Below are 22,424 nucleotides of genomic sequence, written 5' to 3'. Positions count from 1 at the left end.
TTTTTTGGGTTAGATCCATGTTTTATTGAGTTTTAGTGGTTTTAAAATTGATGATTGGATCTTCTTTATGACACATTTTTAAATCATGTGATGTTTTAGTTTAAAGATCACATATCTTTAAGCCACGGATCAAGAGATTGATCAAAGTTAGTTGTGAGAGAAGTTTCTGTTTTGGCCTAAGTGTAAAACCAAAAACTCTAAGTGTTGTTTTGTAATTTTTGGTGATTTTTGTTTGATTATTTAAAGCATGGTTGATTTTAGGATAATGTTATGAATATATTAGAAGTAAGATTTGATTTGTTTTGGAATTTTTGGATATGTCTTTATTAAAGTTAAAACTTGTGATTTAAGGGTTTACCTTTTATTAAAAAGTTTGGATTTTCTTATAAAAAGTTTGGTGTTGATGATTAACTTTTATTTAATGGATATTTTTTAAGTGTGTTTTTAAACTTAGGAAATGAAGATATTTGATATAAAATTTTAGTTTAATCATGAGTTTTGAAGATGAAAGAAATTGCAACTAAAATTAAGAGAAATGACATCGGCCATAGTGAGTTTTTCATAGTTGTGAATGGTTTTAAATTTTTCTAAGTTGATATTTGGGTCTAGGATAAAATTTATATGAGGAATGTAAAGTTTGGTAATTTTTGGAGTTAGGATGTGAAATTCTTAAGTTATGGGTAAAATGGTCATTTTCCTACATGTAGAGGGTAAAATGATAATTTTACTCTAAATTGTCTCTTTTTACATTTTGAATTGTTAGTAATTAAATTTCTAACTTTTAGAATACTCTCTTACATCTCCTCGTGTTTCGCGCTTTAGTCTCGTAGAATGCAACGATCGAGATAAGTTAGCTCTTAACTTACTATTAGCTTACTGTATATGTGTGATGTATAAGGGAACTACAGTTTATGTTCGTATGTTGTTATATATGCCATGCTACGCCATGTCATCACATGTTTATCTATTACACGAATTATTCTGTCATGAAATACTTATCTGTTACATAATATATTTTATCTCATGTTACTACATGTTTCAAGTATGTCACATTCGTATGCCATATGTTACATGTATGTCATGTCATATAATATTCACTGTCACATGTTATGCCATGTTACGAAATATTGCCTGTTACATGTATGTCATGTTACAAAATATTGTCTGTTACATGTTATGTCATGTTATGAAATATTGCCTGTTACATGTATGCCATGTTACTAAATATTGTCTAGTCCATTTATGTCCCAAAGTATGTCATGATTGTCGTCTTACGTTCATATAACGTTACATTACATCAGGACTTCTGTCTTTTTGTATTCATGCCATCCCGTCTCGAATACAGTTTGTGTATCTCAAAAACAATCTTGTTAAGCTATTCATGTCAATCACGACCCTAAGCACTAAGATAGGGTAATATCCTAGTGGAATTCTTTTATTCACGCTGGAGTGTCTAAATAGGTATGAAATTCTTTGGGTTGACGAAGTACAGTCACAGGTTGCGAATGTGGCCTATCTAACTAGTCACCGGAGCGCGCCAGACACTAACGCCGATGGAGCCACACTTTATTTTACGTGTGTCCACAACAAGTGTAGCACAAATAATTCATGGTGCCACAACAACTGTGGAGCATGAAATATGAGGCCACAACAACTGTGGAGCATACACTACGTAAGATACAACGATTGTGACACGTAGAATACATGGGGCCACATCAACTGTGGAGTACGTATTAATTCACTCATTACTAGTATAGACACATGTGTTATAATGCGGTAATCGGCAGGGACACACGGCTCAAGGGAACCCGTGTAGCACCTGTATGGTCACTTTTTTTAATTAAGTCTATTGAATAAGATTCCAAGTTCATATATTTCATGTTCAAGTTATATTTCACGTTATATTTCAAATTCACGTTTATGTTATGTTATGCTAAGGTTCATGTTATGTTCAAGTTCATATTCAAATTATGTATGTTCACGTTCATGCTATGTTTCAAGTCTGTGTTATGTTGCAAATTCACGTTCATGTCAGGTTATGTACATGTTCATGTTGTGTTCAAGTTCACATTCATGTTATGTCATGTTCACGTTCACATTCACGTTATGTTTCAAGTTCACGTTTATATTATGTTATGCTCAGGTTTATGTTATGTTCAAGTTCATATTCAAATTATGTATGTTCATATTCATGCTATGTTTCAAGTCTATATTATGTTTCAAGTTCACGTTCATGCTATGTTGCTAGTCCAAGTTATGTTTTAAGTTCATGTACATGTTATGTCACGTCAAGCTAAGTTTCAGTTTCAGTTCAAGTTATGTCATTTATGCCATGCTACATGTCAAGTTATGCTATGTTTACTTACGACTTTGATTATGCATTCATGCTTTTACTGCCATGCATGCATCATTAATCTGTATAGAAGTTTCTTGTTAATTTGCTGAGATTTGTAATCAAATCTCTCCGTGGTAATCCCAACTACCATTCCCCCTAAATGGTAGGCGATGTGTTAGGATCAGAGCAGGGAATAGACACTGACAGACCGGAGGAGATTGACTAGGCGTCGTAGACGCAACGCGGAGCTTGCAGCCTCCATAGTTAGGTCTTTGGATAGTATTCTGGTATTAACTCAACGAACTAACCCAATAGTGTATTTTGAAAATGTAATTATGGAGCCAGATCTCCTTTGTTTTGATATTACAACTTTCTGAGACCCGTGCTGTAATCGTGGATGGTTATTTTGTTAAGTATTCATGGATTACGTTTTAACTATTTGAAATATCATAATTTTGGTGCATAGTATTGCTTGAGAAAAAAATTATTCGCTGCAAATATTGCATAATACTATATGCATGTTAGGAACATTACATCTTTTATGTCATGAATGGGGACAGGTAACCCTGTGTTGCATGTCCCGACGCTTCGCATGTCTGTCCGATCTCAAACAAAATTTGAGAGAGTCACAATGTTTAACTATTTTTTATAATTTTTAAATAATATTATATATAGTGGTGTGGAGTACGTAAGCATTATATAATTATTTTTTTAATAAAGAGTGTAATTTATTATTAAAAAATTAATTATTTTTTAATCCCGTACTAGAGAGAAGTCATTGTAGCAGTCCACACTTTGCACTCACTGCATGATTGCTTCTAATTGATTGTTCCCAATACTCACTTAAGAAAATATGTGATCTAAATGATACTACATTATATATATAAAATAGATACTCTTAATAGTTACTTCTATTTATATTTATTCATTTACTTATTTTCTCGATTACGTAACGCTTCAAATATGATTTCTTCAGTAGTGACACTCGTCCTATTGCTCAAGTCTTCCCACTCAACGAGCTCGGCAGTTCTCAACTCTTGTCCCATAGATGGCGGTGGATAGAGAAACCGGAAACAGTCTGGTGTTTGCTGTCAATGGAGAGAGGATTGAGCTCTCCAGTGTTGACCCTTCGACTACTTTGCTCGAGTTCTTGCGTTCCCAGACTCGCTTCAAGAGTGTAAAGCTCGGCTGTGGTGAAGGTTGGTTGTTTTGTTCATGTCTTCTTGTACCTACAAAAGGTCGATAGTTTGATTCTGATCGATTTTCCTCTGTCGGTAATGGGTCGCTCTGACGTTGGCTAACTCGTCAAGGAAAATCCGTGTTTTGTGTTCTGAAAAAAAGGAGGAAAGTTAATTAGAATCTTGGATTATCGTCATTATCTTTCTTTCCTTTTTATTTTTTATTTTTTATTTCTTTAAAGTAACTGGTTGTAATTTAGAATCTTGATTATGCAAATTTAATGACCGAATTGATTTTCTTTTTTCTTCTCTGCAACTCAAATTTTATGTGTGCTGTGCGTTATTTCAAAAGTGCATTTAACTCGTGTTTCTTTCCTTTTTGTGCGGAATAGTACCAAATGAATTATGTCAAATTCAAACTCCCTGTAATTCATTCTCTCTCTCTCTCTCTCTCTCTCCCGGCAACCGATCAATACTCTTTCTGTTCTACTCATTATTCTTGGATTTTTATTTCTATATCCTTTTGATAATCTTAATATGACTGAAAATTTATTTGTCTAACATAAATTATCTTCAAATTTGTAATGATTTATTTTCATGGTCTATAATTCAATATTGCAGGTGGTTGTGGTGCTTGTGTTGTTCTATTGTCAAAGTATGACCCTGTGCTTGATCAGGTTGAGGATTTTACAGCAAGTTCATGTCTCACTCTACTTTGTAGTGTACATGGATGTGCAATTACAACAACTGAAGGCCTTGGAAATAGCAAAGATGGTTTGCACGCAATTCATCAAAGGCTTGCTGGTTTCCATGCTTCTCAATGTGGGTTTTGTACTCCTGGAATGTGTGTTTCACTCTCTGCAGCGCTGGTGAATGCTGAAAAAACCAATCGACCTGATCCCTTTCCTGGGTTCTCCAAGCTGACGGTTTCTGAAGCCGAAAAGGCTATTGCAGGAAACCTCTGCCGCTGTACTGGGTATAGATCAATAGCTGATGCCTGCAAGAGCTTTGCAGCCGATGTTGATTTGGAGGATTTGGGGTTGAACTGTTTTTGGAGAAATGGAGAGAGTAAGGAAGTAAAGATTAAGAGGCTACCTTTCTATGACCGTAATAGAGAGATCTGTACATTTCCAGAGCTTTTGAAGAAGGAAATCAGGTCTTCCTTGGTTTTGGATTCTAAAAGATTTTTTTGGTACAATCCTGTAAGTCTCATAGAACTTCTAAGCTTATTGGACTCCCTTGAGACCAAGGATGGAAGCTTGGTTAAATTAGTAGCTGGTAACACGGGAATGGGTTATTACAAGGAAATTGAATGCAATGAGAGATACATTGATCTAAGGTATATTCCTGAGATCTCATCAATTAAAATAGATTTGACTGGGATTGAGATTGGAGCAACTGTGACAATCTCTAAAACTATTGAAGCTTTGAAGAAAGAAAACAAAGCTGAATTTCACTCAAATGGTGAGATGATGTTAAAAAAAATTGCCGACCATATGGAGAAAATTGCTTCAGGGTTCATCCGGAATACAGCTAGTATAGGGGGAAATTTGGTGATGGCACAGAGGAAACATTTTCCTTCTGATATTGCTACAATACTTCTTGCTGTGGATTCAATGGTGGATATAATGAGTGGTACTAGACGTGAAAAGATTATGTTGGAGGAGTTTCTGGAAAGGTCTCCAATGGATTCCAAAACTGTGCTTCTAAATGTTAGAATCCCAACTTGGGAATCGATCAGAAATATTTCTTCTAATAAAAATTCTATGGTGCTGTTTGAAACCTATAGAGCTGCACCGCGGCCTCTTGGAAATGCACTTCCCTATTTAAATGCTGCTTTTATGGCTGAAGTTTCTTCCTGTAGAACTTCTGGTGGAATCATTGTATATAACTGTCAGCTGGCTTTTGGTGCTTATGGGACCAAACATGCAATCCGAGCAAGAAAGGTGGAGGAATTTTTAGCTGGAAAAACTTTAAGTGTAGGTGTTCTATATGAGGCTATCAAATTAGTTAGGGCCACCATAATACCAAATGATGGCACTTCTTCTCCTGCTTATAGGTCAAGCTTAGCCATTGGTTTTCTTTTTAATTTCTTTAGCCCCTTAGTCGACAATAATGGTGAAACTTTTAATGGTTTATTGGATGGGTATATGAATGATTTGTTGGTTGAAGTTTCCAAATTAGACCAGAATACTCCTCAGCTTGATCATGATAAAATCCCGACTTTTCTATCATCTGCTAAGCAGGTGCTTGAAATAAGTACAGAGTATTATCCAGTTGGTGAGCCAATTACAAAAGCTGGAGCTGCCATCCAAGCTTCTGGTTCGTTATACTGCAATGATTATGTGGTTTTCTTGATACGGTTATGTTTCAAATTTATGTTCTATCATATTGTTACGTTATTACCAGCATCCTTCTGCTGGTTTGCAGGCCTCGCGTTCCTTTTTGTAAAACCTGGCCCATGTTGCTACTACGGCTATGACTACTATGTAGGCCTTATATTCCTTTTCTAAACTTTGACCCATCAAATGAATTGAAATATTTAGTTATTTAAATTGACAAAGTTTTTCAAATTTACCTTGTTCACCATCTTTGAGCTCAAATTTAACTTGGGTCAAAATCATTTCTCTTTCTAAGACTTTGTGAGAAAGTACTGCATGCAAGCATGTTCATGAATCACTCCATGGCCTTGCATAGTTTTCAGGTTCATGATGGTTGATTAGTATTAGCTAACATATACAACAGTGGTTTGCTGTGAATTTTAGCTGATCAGATTGACCACAACTCTTTTATTTTTCTTTTTGTACTGTCTCCCTTCAATTACTGCTGCAAACTCCTAAATTAAAGTAGATAGGTCACTCATCCTGATCTGTTCTGTAGGTGAGGCTGTCTATGTGAATGACATTCCTTCACCTGCAAATTGCCTTCATGGGGCATTCATATATAGCACAAAGCCTTTGGCATGGGTAAGGGGTATAAAATTCCAGCCTAAACCATATCCGGATGGAGTGGTCACAGTTATTACTTCTGCAGACATCCCCAAAGGTGGAGAGAATACTGGATCAAAGACCATATTTGGTACTGAACCTTTATTTGCTGAGGAGCTTACTGAGTGTGCTGGTCAGCGTCTTGCCTTGGTGGTAATTAATATTTCTTTTCTGAGAATATGTGGCCTTCATTTTCGTTGATTGTAAACATATACACTCTGGAGATGATACAAACCCAAAATTTCTTTATTTCTGGTTTCTCCACGTTCTACTTGTTAAAATGATTGTGTAGGTTGCTGATACACAGAAGCGTGCAGATATGGCCATAAATTTTGCAGTGGTTGATTATGACCTAGAAGATCTAGAACAGCCAATTCTTTCCGTAGAAGAGGCTGTTAGGAGATCCAGTCTTTTCGAGGTTCCTCCTTTTCTTTTCCCAAAACAGGTTGGTGATATATCAAAAGGAATGGCTGAAGCTGATCAGAAGATTCTTTCTGCCGAGGTACTTTTAATCTATGAGCCTTGCTCCCCTCCTCAAGCCCCAAGTTCACATTCACTTCAAGTTTGAATTCTTTTTTGGATAACAATTTTATTCCATTTAAATATAATGTACCAATTAAAAGAAAAATAAAAGAAAAGGGAATCAAGATTTTTGACATGGGTAACGCTCATTCAGCATCTTTTAGTCATCCAACTATTTGCATAAAAAATAAATGTTTGCTCACTGTCAAGCTTTGGGCAATTGGGAAATTCAGATTAAACTTGGATCACAATACTATTTCTATATGGAGACACAAACTGCCCTTGCTGTGCCAGATGAAGACAACTGCATGGTGGTATATAGTTCAAGTCAGGTCCCCGAGTGGACACAAACGGTGATTGCAAGGTGTCTTGGCATTCCTGAACATAATGTCCGTGTAATTACTAGAAGGGTTGGAGGAGGCTTTGGTGGAAAGGCTTTAAAAGCCATGCCTGTGAGTATCTCATTGTCTGAGTGTCCTTATTATACTTTTTGAAAATAAATTATATCTTCATTATTGGTACTACAAATCCATCAAATTCAAATATGAAACTTTTGCAAGTAATGTAGAAATGAGTCCAAATTTTCTATACCATACTGGGACGATGGTTTTCTATGAGTTTAGATGAGTATTTCTTTTATTCAACAAGATGCAGTAACTTGCACACCCAGTTCTGTTTTAGCTCACCTGGATTTTCTTGTATGCCTATTGCAAAGTGCTTGATACGTGTTTGCATTGCTGTGGGGAGAAGATATTTATTTTCTTCCTTTGTTGTTTGTGTGGTTACTGGGAATTAGGAGAACAGGAACTAGAATCTTTCAATTACCTTTGGATCGATGGGTTATCGGATTCAAGTAAAAGCATGAATCTTCCAATTATGTCACTTTTGAAAGGTTAATATTATTTTGAGGAGTGGCTTGGTGCTACTGACTTTGAAAAGTGTATTAGCCCAGACTGCATGAAATTTGGTATAGGTACGACCTATTTTACTGTTGTATTACTGTGTTGATTCTTTGATAAATATATTAATAGGGTGATTTGAAAAGTGAATATTCTCTTTAGGAGTAACTGGCCTCCTAGAGTTTGTAGATCTCATAAATATTATCCCAAGTTTATGCGTCCTTTTGCATATGCTTAATGCTTTAAACATCTGTTTTTTTTTTTCTGTTTAGTTGTAGTTCAGAAGTTAAAAAAAGGGATTGTAGATCGAATATTCATGGTGTTACAGGATACAATGGCTGACCTTGAGTATCGAATCCATGGTGAATATGTGATTACCGCTAAATATTTCCCTAAGTTTTGAGTTGTCTTAATTCTTACTGCAATTAGACCTGGTGCGACAAAAAGTTTGGTGTTGGTATTCACCTGGTGAAAATTGACTCATTATTGCCATTGAAGAACTAAATCATGTGGGAGATGCATAACTAAAATCGGTTGACAATCCCATGATGACCAAAAAAGGTAGACTGGATGCTCATATTTATAAAGAAGTTTTCTTTAGAAGGATGCTTTTTTGTCAGTCTATTAGATGTTATTTTGGAAAAGAGTTCTTCGCTATGAACTGTTTTCCATTGTAGCAACTTCAGCCTCGGAGTATTATCATATAAAAATACACTAATTTAAACTGCAAGTTTTTTCCTTAGCGACCTCTTCTCTCATTGTAGTTTGATTTCCTGCTTTGGTTCTCTGTATCATTTGATATAAGTGATTAAAACTCTGTTTCGATTGTTTAAAATAAATACATTGAAAAGTACTTAAAATTGTGATGTTTTAGGTTGCTGCTGCATGTGCGCTTGCGGCCCACAAGTTGCGCCGCCCCGTCAGGATGTATCTTGATCGCAAGACTGATATGATTATGGCGGGAGGAAGGCATCCAATGAAAATAACTTACAGTGTGGGATTCAAGTCTAATGGGAAGATTACAGCATTACAACTCGAGATTTTAATTAATGCTGGGTGCTCTGTGGATATTAGTCCAATAATGCCCCATAATATGCTGAATGCACTTAAAAAATATGACTGGGGTGCTTTATTTTTTGATATAAAGGTATGCAAAACAAATCATTCAAGTAAATCCGCAATGCGGGCACCTGGGGAAGTACAGGGGTCATTTATTGCTGAAGCAGTAATTGAGCACGTGGCAGCTGCCCTTTCGATGGAAGTGGATTCTGTCAGAAGCATAAATCTCCACACATACAGTAGCCTCAACTTTTTCTATGAGGGTAGTGCAGATCAACCTCTTGATTATACTTTACCTTCAATATGGAACAAGTTGGTTACGTCTTCAAGCTTGCTCCATAGGACCAAAATGGTGGTAGAGTTTAATAGAAACAATAAATGGAGTAAGAGGGGCATTTCTCAAATACCCATTGTGCATGAAGTGACATTAAGACCGACTCCGGGAAAAGTCAGCATTTTACGTGATGGTTCTATTGTTGTTGAGGTCGGTGGGATTGAGCTTGGCCAGGGGCTTTGGACAAAGGTAAAACAGATGACTGCATTTGCTCTCAGCTCAATACAATGTGATAGGGTTGGGGATTTGTTGGACAAAGTACGGGTCATACAATCTGATACCTTGAGTTTAATTCAAGGGGGTTTTACTTCTGGGAGCACAACATCTGAGTCAAGCTGTGAAGCAGTGAGGCTTTGCTGCAATATTTTGGTTGAGAGACTCGGGCCTCTCAGGGAAAGATTGAAGGAGCAAATGGGTTCTGTGGAATGGGAGATGCTTGTTGATCAGGTATCTATTTTTCACTATGGGCAATGAAATTTGATTTTTTTTTTTACCTTCTCCCTTTTAGGATGAATGCGTATGTACGGACCTTGCCTTTCCAAGTCTTGATTGATATGTTAGACATTTCTTGCTTAAGGTCTATGTTTCAGAACTACTCCCTGATGTTTTTGCAAAGGCTTGAACCGATAATGTTGCAAGAATCATCATTTCTATGTCCTTAATATGTCTCGTGCATAGTATTGAGAAGAGTAACTCTTTTATGCTAATGATAGTGGGCTATCTTAGGTTCTACAAAATAGGAAGTTTAGGATTGATTGAACGCTGAGACAGTGTTCTAGAGATCTAGTTGTGGCTCAAACATAGAGGAAAATAGATTAAAGAAGAAGAACGAAAGAAACAAGAAAGCGTAGAATATCAACCAGGCCTTCTAGGAGTTTATTCTAGAAGAATGTTTTGGAGTCTCACCCCAAAATGAAAACAAAATATGCTGAAATTTTATTTATCAAGATGCTTTAATTCTTTTTACAAGACCATAGGACTTGCTTATACAAAAGTGAAATCTTATTGTTACTCAGGATGCCATTGTAATGAAAGGAATGATGGCTTAATTGCAGTGGAGAACCAGGATTTTTATTTTTATTTTTGATTTATTAATGTGAATGGGCAAATCTACCTCAAGCAATACATATGGTCTTTCTGTATGTGTAATGTGTACGTGTTTAGGTAAAATAAAACAAAATCTTGAATTTAATGTAGTAATAAATCATAAGCCCTAACTGTATACAAAAGTTACATGTTTATTAGTAAGAGAACTTTTCTTTCGAATACAAAAGTTTGTAGTTTGCTGTAGACATGTATGGAAAAAAATTGAAAATACAACTTAGCATCCCTTTCATATTATGCTCGACGGCAGTCTTTCATTGCATAAAATTCATCCATCATCATTTATGTAGTGAAATACGTAGCAGTTTTTTATTCTCAATATAAACTATAAAACAGTATGCCAGAAACTCATATTTCATTCTAGTACATGCCAGAAAATTCTGTAGCAAAAAACTCGTTCTGTAGTGATAAGAGAAACAAGGAAGCGCCAACAGTAGACCAATCAGCCCGTCAACCAAATGATGGACCTTCAACTTTCTCAAAATTACTCATCCTTTTCATGAATCACAGAATGTAGATGTAGTCTCAAAATCCGGATGTTTTGCACATAAAGCTTGTATTGGTGCAATTGAAACCTCAAATGGATTTCTTTTCTTGCTCTTGTACCTTTGCTTGTGGGTTGAAGGTTGTAAATCTACTCTTGTTTAATTGCTGGAGACACTCGTGGGGGTGGGTGGTGTTTTAATGAAGTCCAAGAGTCTCATGGGGTGGGATTGTGGAAAAATATAAGGGTGGGTCGGGGAAAGCTTTCTAACAATATCATATATGAGGTGGGATATGGATCCAGGATCAGATTTGGCATGATTTGTGTTGCAGCGATCGGGTTTTGAAGGAAGATTTCTAAGATACGTACAGGTAGCTTGTGACAAGGATGCTTCAGTGACGATTGGGAGATTTCATGTAATTTTCCCCAATGGAATTTAAGTTTCATTCGAGCAGTTCTAGATTGGGTGGTGGAAGCTTTTAGCAAATTTTTGAACTTGTTATATTTCACAGAATCGCAAATAGGTGGTGAAACAAGGTTTTTTGTGTCCCGCCTAGAAATGGGGTGTTCAATGTTTGTCCTTTTTATGATATCCTTAATACTCATGTTAGCAATCTATTCTTGTGGAAGAGCATTTGACGGATAAAGTTTGACACCCCAAGGAAAAGTATGGATTAAGGGAGGTCACGGGTTGGACTAGTCAAATTTCATCTTTAGTTCCAAGATTTATTATGATCCTTTAGTAAACCGAAACTTCTTGGATTTATTTGAGATACTTAGGATCATAATTTAACAAAAAGATTAGTACTGTTGTTCTAGTTAGAATTTTTAGACTTTTTGGAGTGATAAAAAATATTTTTTGATGACGTGGTGCCTAGTGACCCAATCCGAGCTTGACATGTGGCAGCCCAGCTTGCTTGCCACCTCACCAACCATGATCCTACCGTCCATCACCACCTGGATAGTAATACTTGCAGTCCTAAACACATGTTTGAGTCACGTCTCTCCTCATTTTATCATCTTGCCATACACTTGGCAAAAGGGTTCTACACCAAGCCTTTCTTTTTTTCAGATTTTGTCTCCCATGCAACTGCTGTGTGCTGCTCCTCACTACCACTAATATTTACACTCTTTGGTCAGTCTTTCTAATCATTCCTGGTCAGTACACTCGTTGGAATTTCAGGTCCATCTATTGGTCATAAAAACTAGAAATCTACAAGAGAAGGGAAGAGATAGAGGCCTATGGCCGAGCCCCTCTTTGAAGCATCACATCTCTCTTTTCCTCTGCTGTATGCCACCCATCTCCTCCAATAATGTTAATGTAATTTTGGTTAATTATTTTGCTAGCTTCTGGACTCATAATCATTGGGCACCAAAGCCATTCATTGGTCACAAAAGATAGAGACTTGAGGAAGGAATCCATGGGAAAACCGAGCACATCTCTTCAGCTTTTTCTCATCATTTTCTTCTGCACAAAAATGCCACTTGTCTACATTCAATAGTCTGGCCTGCACCTCTAAGGAGCCTCTAGGATTAGCACAATCATGAGAGGACTTGAGACCATCCAATCGGCATCAACGCTGAAGCAAGGGAGAGAGTGTTGGGCTGGGTTTAACTCAAGATTTGTGGTCTGTTTCTTACTTCTCACTTTGTAACCAAGAGCCCCGCCTGCCTATTACTATTCTCTTCTTCTTCTTCTTCTCTCTTCTCATGCACACACAAGTACCAGCCACCATACACAAGATCAAAGGATCATACCAACTTTATATTAGAGAAACCGAGACTACTAGTGTGAGAGTAGAAAGAACCAGCTTGTGAGTCTCAAGATTTTCAGCTTGGTGAGTAAGCTTTTGCTCTATATTTTTGGTTTATGTTAGATAGTTATGTTAGTGAGTTTTTAGAATATTTTCCTGGAAGTATATGATGAACTTGTGATGTATATGTTGGTTGAAAGTTTCAGTTGGTAAATATATGGCTAGTTTTGTTAGCTCAAGTTGGAACTATGCAAAGGATGGATCTTTATGATTCAAATGGGGTGTATGAATCTTTTTTTGGGTTTCTAAATTGAATGTGTTATTTGGATGAATAATCATTGTATGAGGTTTAAAGTATAGAAGCTTAGAATGTCATCTAGAGCTATTGCATATCTCGGTTAGTGCTTTTCTGTTGCATGGGGCTATTTTTGAGTCTGATCTTCACAAAGTGGGATTTTATGAATGATATGATGTTTAAGGACTTAGATTAAGTTTGTAAATGAAGTGCATGGTTCGGATGTTTAGGAAATCATCAAAATATAAGAGATTGTAAGCTAAGTGTACAAGGTTGATAAATGAAAGTCTCGGTTTGATCTCTAGTTTGTGATTTAAGTTTTCTCTCATGGCTATTTCGGTTTACTTGATTATTTGGGCGGCTTAATATCTTCAAGATCTGATCTTAAGCATGAATTTGTTTAAAAACTTGGGTTACTTTGATGACTAAGCACAACATGCTCAAAAGAGCTAGAAATATACTAATAGGTGACAGTTTGATGTTTGAAAGTCATGGATGTATTAGTTTTCATTTAATTGCAAATCTGGTCTTATGTGACATGAAGCAAGTAAATAAACACGATTTTAATCTATGCTGTAGGCTAAAATTGAAGGATACTTTCGGTTAAGTGCCTACAATGTGAGTTTAGGTTTTAATTGTAATCAGTGTAATGTGTATCATCAAAGCTTCAGGTTTAGTGACATTTTTGGGTTGTTAAATGAAAAATAATGTTTTGAGGTCAGAAATGGATTTAGCATTAAAGTTATATGCTGTTTGCAAAGTTTGATATGTTTTGGGGCCAGATTGCAAATATTGAAAGTTTAGGGGTCAATGTGTAATTTCTGAAAGTTAAGGGGTTGAAGTGGAATTTTGTTAAGTTCTGGAAGTTCAGAATCTTTATGTTTCTTTATGTGTTATTTGAATAATTTCTAACATTAAGTATCACTCAGTTGCAGCACTACAACGGCAAATTTAGAACAAGGAGTTTGTAAGTTAGTAGGTTCTAACTTACACTAGGTTAAGATAAATATGATTATGTGTAAATGCTTCACGATTATTGTACATTTTTTACTTGTTACAAGTTATTCATAAGCTATGCCATGATTAAATATCGTTATCATATATCCATGCAAAGAAGTGCATGTCATGTATTGAAAAACTATTTTTGTCACAACCCCAATGCTAGGATGGGAGATTATCCTAGTGAAACTCCCCTGTCTACTCTGGAGTGAGTAAAATTGGAGTGGAATCCCTTGGGTTGATGAAGAACTATCAACGACCTTCGATGGGATAGTAATGGTCCCGGAGTGAGGGTAAGAGCCTTCTAGCTGGTGGAGGTGCTAGAATAGTCATGGTGAAGGACGTTTCGTGAAGCCAGGTATTTTTTAGATGAAGCCAAAGCTGGGCATTACCCATCGTGTGGTGAAGATAACTAGTAGGTGCACACGGTTTTATAGGGAGCCGAAAGATACCACATGTAAGGATAAGAAGGGATACATGATGTTTTATGCATGTCACATTGTTATGACGTTCACCAGATTTCTAAAAAGGAATCTAGATGGGAGAAAAATACAGTTCCATGGAATGCAAGTTTATGTTCATGCATACATTTCATATATACTATTTGTCATGCTTATGTTATCTTTGTATATGTTTGTGGCATAAATTACTGATATTTCAATAAATCTTACTGTGGTAGTCCCACTACTATTCCCACCTAGGAACGGTAGAAGTTGTGATAGGGCAAAAGGTGATCGGAGAGGATGAGGAAGAGCAAACCAGTTTGGACGAGGTTGCTTATGAGGAACCTGAATTTGATGGAAGAATGGAATTACTTTTGCTGTTTTTGGAAATTGTTTTACTTTTAATGACAAACTTGGGAATCCTTTTTGATGTTATGACTGTAATGTAAGGAGTATGATACTCCACTGCAACAGATTAAGTTTCGGATTATGGGTTTGAGCATGAACCACGATAAATATGCTGTATTTTGGAAGTTATGTTTTAATTTGGGATCACTAGTTTATTCTGGTGCCAATGATTAACTTAGTTACTTTCTGCTGTGTTTTATTCATACTGTTACGAACATGCTAGGTGCATTGCATGTTAACTGTCATGAATGGGTGTATGTAACTTAGTGTTGCATGTCCCGATGCTTCAATCTTGGCCAAATCCTAAGCGGGGGATTGGGGACATCACACAAAGGATCCCTTAAGAGCTGCATTCTATGCTTGGATAGTCTCTCTTGGGAAGATTCCCGCCACAAATAATTTACCAGAGAGAAATTGCCATAATTGATTGGTGTTGCCTATGTAAGAGTACATTGACCATTTTTTGTAATTGGAAGATGGTTCCTACTTGCCTCATTTTGTGTATTTGGAAGGAAAGGAACAACAAAATCTTCGAGGACAACAAACAGACTTTGTAGGTGCTCAAAAATCTTTTTTTTTTTTTTGATGTCGGGGAACCTCTCCAAGGCAAAGCCCTTTGGACCCACCCCTGTAAAGTAAACCCTGGTCCCGTGGTTTACTCTAGAATGCTTCTCATGTGGAATGCTTCTAGAATTTAGTAGACTAAATTTGCATGATTTTCTTGTATCTTTTTCCTCTTTTAGATAGTGTCTCTCTTGGATACCTCCTGTGTACTGGGCTTACATCTCTCGTGCTTTTTTTTAATAAAGATTATTTTACTTATCAAAAACATTTGGCATGCGAGCAAATTTCACACAAATGCAATGCATAAATAATATGTAAGCAGGTGCATGCTGTAAGATGAGTGGCTTATAAAAACTCCTATGAGACAGGATATTGCTTACCTCCCATTCTTTTTTTTTTTTTTTCCCCTTAAATGTTGTGGCTTTGATATATTTCAACTTTAAGATCTGACTCAGCTCTGTATAAATGTAGGCACACTTACAATCTGTAAATTTATCAGCAAGTTCATTATTTGTTCCTGACCTTAATTCGATGAAATACCTGAACTATGGTGCTGCAGTAAGTGAGGCAAGTTTATCTTGACACCTGATTACTTTGGTCTGTGCTTGTTTTGCCCTTCTGAGGCACACCGGCACAGTTCTGGTGTACTGTATGAAGTAAAAGACTTACTACAGTGAGAATACTTATGTCAGTTGAAACAATAACACAAACTATGCTGTACCAGGTGGAGGTAAATCTTTTGACAGGAGGGACTACGGTTTTGCAAACAGATATTATCTATGATTGTGGACAGAGTCTTAACCCTGCTGTGGATTTAGGACAGGTTAGCTTTGCTTTGATCACATGTGCTTCCAAAAACTATATGTTTGTGTTTTCATCTTAAGTCGTTAGACATTCCTAGAAAGTGAAAGTCGTATTTCTAAGGGTTCAATACTAAGATAGTCCCTATGGTTTTCCTTTTGGACAAATTAGTCCCTATGCTCTAGTTTCAAACTTTTTACTCCCTGTGCATTCAGTTTTGTTGTGTTAATAATCCATTAATAATCCTTTAAAACCGCTACTTCAGCACCAATTATTGTGTGTCACATGCATGTAAAGAGGTGCTAGGGATTTTTGTGTTAATAATCGATTAATAATCCTTTAAAACCGCCACTTCAGCACCAATTATTGTGTGTCACATGCATGTAAAGAGGTGCTACGGATTTCTCCACATACATAGAAAGACTTGCAATAATTAAGGACATTAAAGTTGCTTCCTACAGATTGAAGGAGCTTTTGTCCAAGGGCTTGGGTTTTTCATGCTTGAGGAATACTTGACAGATTCAAATGGATTAGTGGTTGCAGAAGGCACATGGACATATAAGATTCCTACACTTGACACGATACCCAAAAAGTTCAACGTTGAAATATTGAACAGTGGACGTCACCAAAAACGTGTTCTCTCTTCAAAAGGTATGTTTCTTAAAATTTTTTTAATCACACTGTAGAAACTTATGGAGGGAAAATACTTCACTCACTCCATTCATTGATGTACAATAGCATATATATACTATATACAATTGACGATTATACCCTCACAAGTTACACTTATTACAACCATGTCCTCTAATACTCCCCTTCAAGCTGGGGCATATATATCACATATAAACCCAGTTTGAAACAAATAAGTTATAACCAACTCCAACACAAGGACTTAGTAAACGTATCTGCGAGTTGATCGGTAGACTTTATGAAAGGTGTAGAAATGTCACTACTTAGTATCCTATCTCGAATGAAGTGACAATCAATCTCTGTGTTTAGTGCTCTCATGGAACACAGGATTAGAGGCAATATGCACTGCAGCTCGATTATCACAAAATAACTGTAGAGAGACAGGAGCTGGAAACCCAATCTCTTGAAGGAAGTGTTGCAACCATGCCAACTCACTAGTAGTGTGAGTCATTGCCCTGTATTCAGCTTCTGCACTAGACAAAGCTACTACTGCTTTTTTTTTTTTACCCTTCCATGTAATCAAGTTACCTCCCACACATGTACAATATCCAGCAGTAGATCTTCTATCTAAAGAGGATCTTGCCCAATCAGCATCTAAAAAAGCTTCAACTCTAAGATGTCCATTTGGTCAAAGGCTAGGGGCTCGCTTAAGATAATGACGAATATGAATTATAACATCCCAATGTGAGACCCTAGGCGTTTGTAAAAATTGACTCAGTACACTCATTGCATAAGAGATGTCCAGTCTAGTGTTAGAGAGAATTCAATTTCCCATTAAATCTTTGATACCTACCAGAATCTCCAAACAACTCCCCTTCTTCTTTCAAGAATCTATGATTTGGGTCCTGATAAGGGTGTCAATAGGTCGTGCACCCAACATGCCGGTTTCTTCCAGAAGGTCAAGTACATATTTCCTCTAAGATAGGTTGATACCCTTTTTAGATCTACTAACTTTAATTCTAAGGAAATATCTAAGCTTGCCCTAGTCTTTTGTCGGAAATTAATCATGTAAACTGTTTAAGCCTAGCAATTCCAGCAGTCACACCCAGTAACTACAATGTCGTCCACATATACAACCAACAAAATGTGACCTGAACCACTATGTAGGTGAAATATGAATGATCTGTTTGGCATCTATGAAGACCAATGCCAATACAGTGTAATGGACCCAAACTAACTCGTTCGAGAGATTCACTCTCCAAAAGTGTGAAAAGAAGATAGAATGGTAGTCGAGAGAGAGGAGAGAATTCTGTAGATGAATGAACTTCAGTTGAGGACTTTTTCCTCCAACCTTCTTTATTTATGTTGAATGTTTTTATCAAAATGGTAATATTTAACAACATCTATTACACTTCAGTAAGTAAGAAAACGACCCCATTACAATTAATAAGAAGAGAAGGTATTAAACAACAACGTTCTATTAAAGAAACAACCAACTAATTCTATATAATATGACATCGTTCCAAGTCTGTTCTTTGTATATAACTGCCATCAACCACCTTCCCTTTCTGCCATTAACCACCTTCCCTTTCTGTCTTCAAGCACACAGAACCACCTCCATCAACCAGCACCTTTCCCACTGCCATCTCCCCTTTCGCAGACTGCAACCCTCGCACTCCAGCACCTTTTCAACCCATAACACACCCTCTCCCTTTAAAGTACCTTGCCCACAAGGTGAGGAAATTGTTGCCGAAGCTTCCAATAAGGTTCCCATGTAGAATCTTCCACTCCAGCACCTTCCCATTGAATCAAGACTTCCACCACAACCCTGTTGTCATTCTTAATACTCCTACGCTCCAAAATTTTCTCAGGTTGAGGCCTTAACTCCCCTTGCAAATCAACTGAGGGTAAGGTAGAGGGAGGTGTAAGCTGGTCTCCAATCTCTTTCTTCAACACAGAAACATAGAAAACATGATGCAAGAGTGAATCTAAGTGCAAACACAATCGATATGCCACTTTGCCAATTCTGTGAGTGATCTGAAATGGCCCAAAATATCGAGGTGAAAGTTTAAGATTCCTCCTGACTGCCACATATTGCTGCCTATAGGGTTGAAGTTTAAGATAAACCCAATCCCCCACTGAAAATTCTCTATCAGTCCTATGCTTGTCATAGTAATACTTCACTCTATCTTGAGCAAGAGATAAATTGGACTTGAGTGTAACCAGAATTTGCTCTCGTGTCTGCAATAATTGATTCACTGACTGATTTGAAGTTAAACCAGGAATGTAGGCTTGAAGCCTAATTGGAGGAACCCCATAAACAGCTTCAAAGGGAGTTAGCTTTGTGGAAGTATGAAATGTGGAGTTATACTACCATTCAGCCAATGAAAGCCAATCCACCCATAACTTTGGCTTATCGCCAGAAAAAGATCACAGAAAGTGTTCAAGGCACTTATTTACAGTTTCTGTTTGGCCATCACTTTAAGGGTGATAGGCTGAAGAGTAGGAAAGATTAACTCCCTGCAACCTGAAAAGTTCTTTCCAGAATGAACTGGTAAATGTTGAGCTACGATCAGAAACAATGGTTTCAGGTAAATCATGCAATTTAAAAACATTGTTGAAGAACAGTGAAGCCACCTGAGCAGCTGTAAATGGATGTTTCAAGGGCATAAAATGGGCATACTTTGACAATCTGTCCACTACAACCATAATAACAGAATACCCCCTTGAAATGGGCAAACCCTCAACAAAATCCATTGAGAGGTCAATCCATATTTGCTCAGGATCAGGTAAGGGTTGTAAAAAACCAGTTGGAAAGACATTTTGGATCTTATTCCTTTGGCAAGTTTCACATTCACGAATAAACTTCTTGACATCATGCTTGAGACTAGTCCAATAAAAATCTATCCTAGCTCTGTGCAAACATTTGTGAAAACCAAAATGACCAGCAGCAGGACTGGAGTGTAAGTAATTCAAAATCTGTTGCTTCAAGGGCAGAGAATCAGGCACATAAATTCTGTCATTCTTAAACAAAATGCCATGCCTTAATTTAAATGAAGAGCTAGAGGTGGGATCAAGCTGCAGTGCAGTAATCAGTTTTTGCACATCTTGATCTGCATCATAAGCTGTCTTCAATTCTGAGAGCCATGTTGTTGTAGGAAATGATAAAGCTGCCAATTCCCCAAGTTTATCAACCTAATCTTTGCGAGACAACGCATCAGCCACCTTGTTCTCCACACCCTTCTTATACTCAATTGTAAACTTATAGCCAAGGAGTTTAGAAAGCCATCTCTGTTGTGCAATAGTGCCAATCTTTTGCTCGAGCAAATATTTAAAGCTATGGTGATCAGTTCTGACCACAAATACACTTCCCAAAAGATATGGCCTCCACTTCTTAACAGCTAGCATTAAAGCTAGCAACTCTCTCTCATAGGTGTGGAAAGAGCTAAGTTTTTACCCTTCAAAGCCTGACTTAGAAAGGCTAAGGGTCTTTGATCCTGCATTAAAACTGCTCCTACACCAGTTGCACAAGCATTGCATTCAAAGACAAATGCTTTAGTTAAATCCATTAAAGCAAGAACAGGAGGACTTGTAATAGCAACTTTCAATTCATTTAAAGACTTAGAATCTGTCCAAACAAAAGCATCATTTTTTAACAAAGATGTCAAAGGGTAGCAATCTTACCATAGCTCCTAATGAATTTTCTATAGTAACCTGTCAAGCCTAAAAAACCCCTTAATGACTTCAGGTTTTTAGGTATTGGCCAAGTAACCATAGACTCCAACTTTTTAGGATTTGCCCTCACTCCCTCCTTTGAAATCAAATGGCCCAAATACTCTATTTCTTGGCATGCAAACTTACACTTCGACTGTTTAGCATAAAGTTGATGATGTTGTGAGATTTGCAAAATAGTAGAGAGATGAGCTAAATGAGATAGCATATCCCTGCCGTAAACTAGTATGTCATAAAAAAAAAATGACAAACTATCTAAGGAATGGCCTAAAAACTTCATTCATGAGGCCTTGAAATGTTAAAGGGGCATTAGTGAGGCCAAAAGGCATTACAAGAAACTCATAATGTCCTTCATGAGTTCTGAATGCAATCTTATGAACATCCTCATCCCTCATACGTATTTGATGATATCCTGCTCTAAGATCCAATTTAGAAAAAAATTGTAGAACCTGAAAGTTCATCCAAGAGCTCATCCACAACAGGAATGGGGTATTTATCTTTAATAGTGGCTTCATTTAAGGCCCTATAATCAATGAACATTCTCCATGTGCCATCAGACTTCTTGACTAGCAAAACAGGAGAGGAAAAAGGTGATTGACTTGGCCTAATAACCCCAGAATTTAAGAGCTCTTTAATAATTTTTTCAATTTCCGTTTTCTGATAAAATGGATATCTATAGGGCCTAACACTGATAGGAGAAGTTTCCTGCTTCAAATTAATCTTGTGATCATGAGACCTATTGGGTGGCAACCCAGTAGGTTCATTAAAAACTTCCTTGTACTGCTGTAAAAGCTACTGCACTTGTTCATCTTGCAATTATGAAGGCTCAATGGAGCTATAGGCAACTAACTGTAGAAAAAAATCCCTTGCTGCCACAACCAAAAGTCTCAAAAGACTCATCATCATCAATAAGATCTGACTGAGATACTATCAAACCTTTTAAAGAAATTTTTTGACTAGCACACTGAAACTGCATATTCATATTCACGAAGTCCCAGAGAATAGGACTTAATGTAGATAACCACTGTATGCCAAGAACTGCATCACATCCTCCCAAAGGTAGAGTAAAAAAATCAACTGTGAATGGTATACCCTGAATCAGCAAAGGCACAACCATACATTACCCAGTACTATCAATGAGCTGACCATTAGCCACCTTAACACTAATAGCCTGGCCAAGTTGCACATGCAACTTACACCGAGCAGCCACTGCAGTGTCCACAAAATTATGTGTACTGCCAGTGTCAATTAAAATCACCAACTTCTTCTTGCCAATATAAGCAATAAGTCTCACTGGTTCTCTCCCACCTACCATAGATTGTAATGAGATAGAAGCTATCTCAACTTCAACTTCCACAGGCTCAACAACCACTTCACCAGTAACATCAGTATTCTCTTCACAACTGGAATCACCAAATTTCATACCTTCCAATAGAAATAGTTTTGGCCTTGCACACTTGTGACCTGGTTGTCATTTATCATCACAGAAATAACAAAGGCCTTTTTTACACCTTTCCATCATTTGAGACTCTGAAACCTTATGATAAGGAAGCTTAGCTAAAGGTTGAACTCTCGGTGCTCCTAAAATTGAAGGAGTTTGTCCAGACTTCAACAGATTTGACTCTGAACTAAACTTACTCGAATCAGTAAGTGAATTTCTCCAAGGCTTTCTAATGCTCACAACATATTGTTCTTGAATTTTGGCTAAGCCAAATGCTCATTCAAAGATGAAGGATCCATCATCCTCATAGGTAGCCTAATCTCATCACGTAAGCCACTTAAAAAACAACTCAATTTATTCTTCTCAGACAAGCCTTTAATGCGATTGGAAAGAATCTCAAATTCAGCTTTATATTCATTAACTGTACTAACCTGCTTGAGTCGAGTAATTGACTC

General features: G+C 37.0%; 1 protein-coding gene across 2 annotated transcripts in view; it reads left to right on the top strand.

The window, feature by feature from the left end:
- Positions 1-3,309: 3,309 nt before the first annotated feature.
- LOC121251866 (indole-3-acetaldehyde oxidase-like) overlaps positions 3,310-22,424 on the top strand; it is a 29,570-nt gene continuing 10,455 nt past the window's right edge. Inside the window, exons 1-9 of one of the 2 annotated variants that reach the window (XM_041151256.1) lie at positions 3,310-3,534; positions 4,135-5,835; positions 6,394-6,653; positions 6,793-7,002; positions 7,256-7,474; positions 8,796-9,761; positions 15,837-15,932; positions 16,090-16,188; positions 16,628-16,817. In XM_041151256.1, the coding sequence (XP_041007190.1) occupies positions 3,384-3,534; positions 4,135-5,835; positions 6,394-6,653; positions 6,793-7,002; positions 7,256-7,474; positions 8,796-9,761; positions 15,837-15,932; positions 16,090-16,188; positions 16,628-16,817 (3,892 nt within the window). In that variant the 5' untranslated portion in view covers positions 3,310-3,383. Of the gene's footprint in view, positions 3,535-3,577; positions 3,939-4,134; positions 5,836-6,393; positions 6,654-6,792; positions 7,003-7,255; positions 7,475-8,795; positions 9,762-15,836; positions 15,933-16,089; positions 16,189-16,627; positions 16,818-22,424 lie in introns of those variants that run through there. The other variant, XM_041151257.1, reaches the window with a different exon arrangement.

Source organism: Juglans microcarpa x Juglans regia, chromosome 2S (genome assembly GCF_004785595.1).
Source record: "Juglans microcarpa x Juglans regia isolate MS1-56 chromosome 2S, Jm3101_v1.0, whole genome shotgun sequence".
In the NCBI taxonomy this organism is placed as follows: Eukaryota; Viridiplantae; Streptophyta; class Magnoliopsida; order Fagales; family Juglandaceae; genus Juglans; species Juglans microcarpa x Juglans regia.
This window is presented reverse-complemented; position numbering and strand designations above follow the sequence as displayed.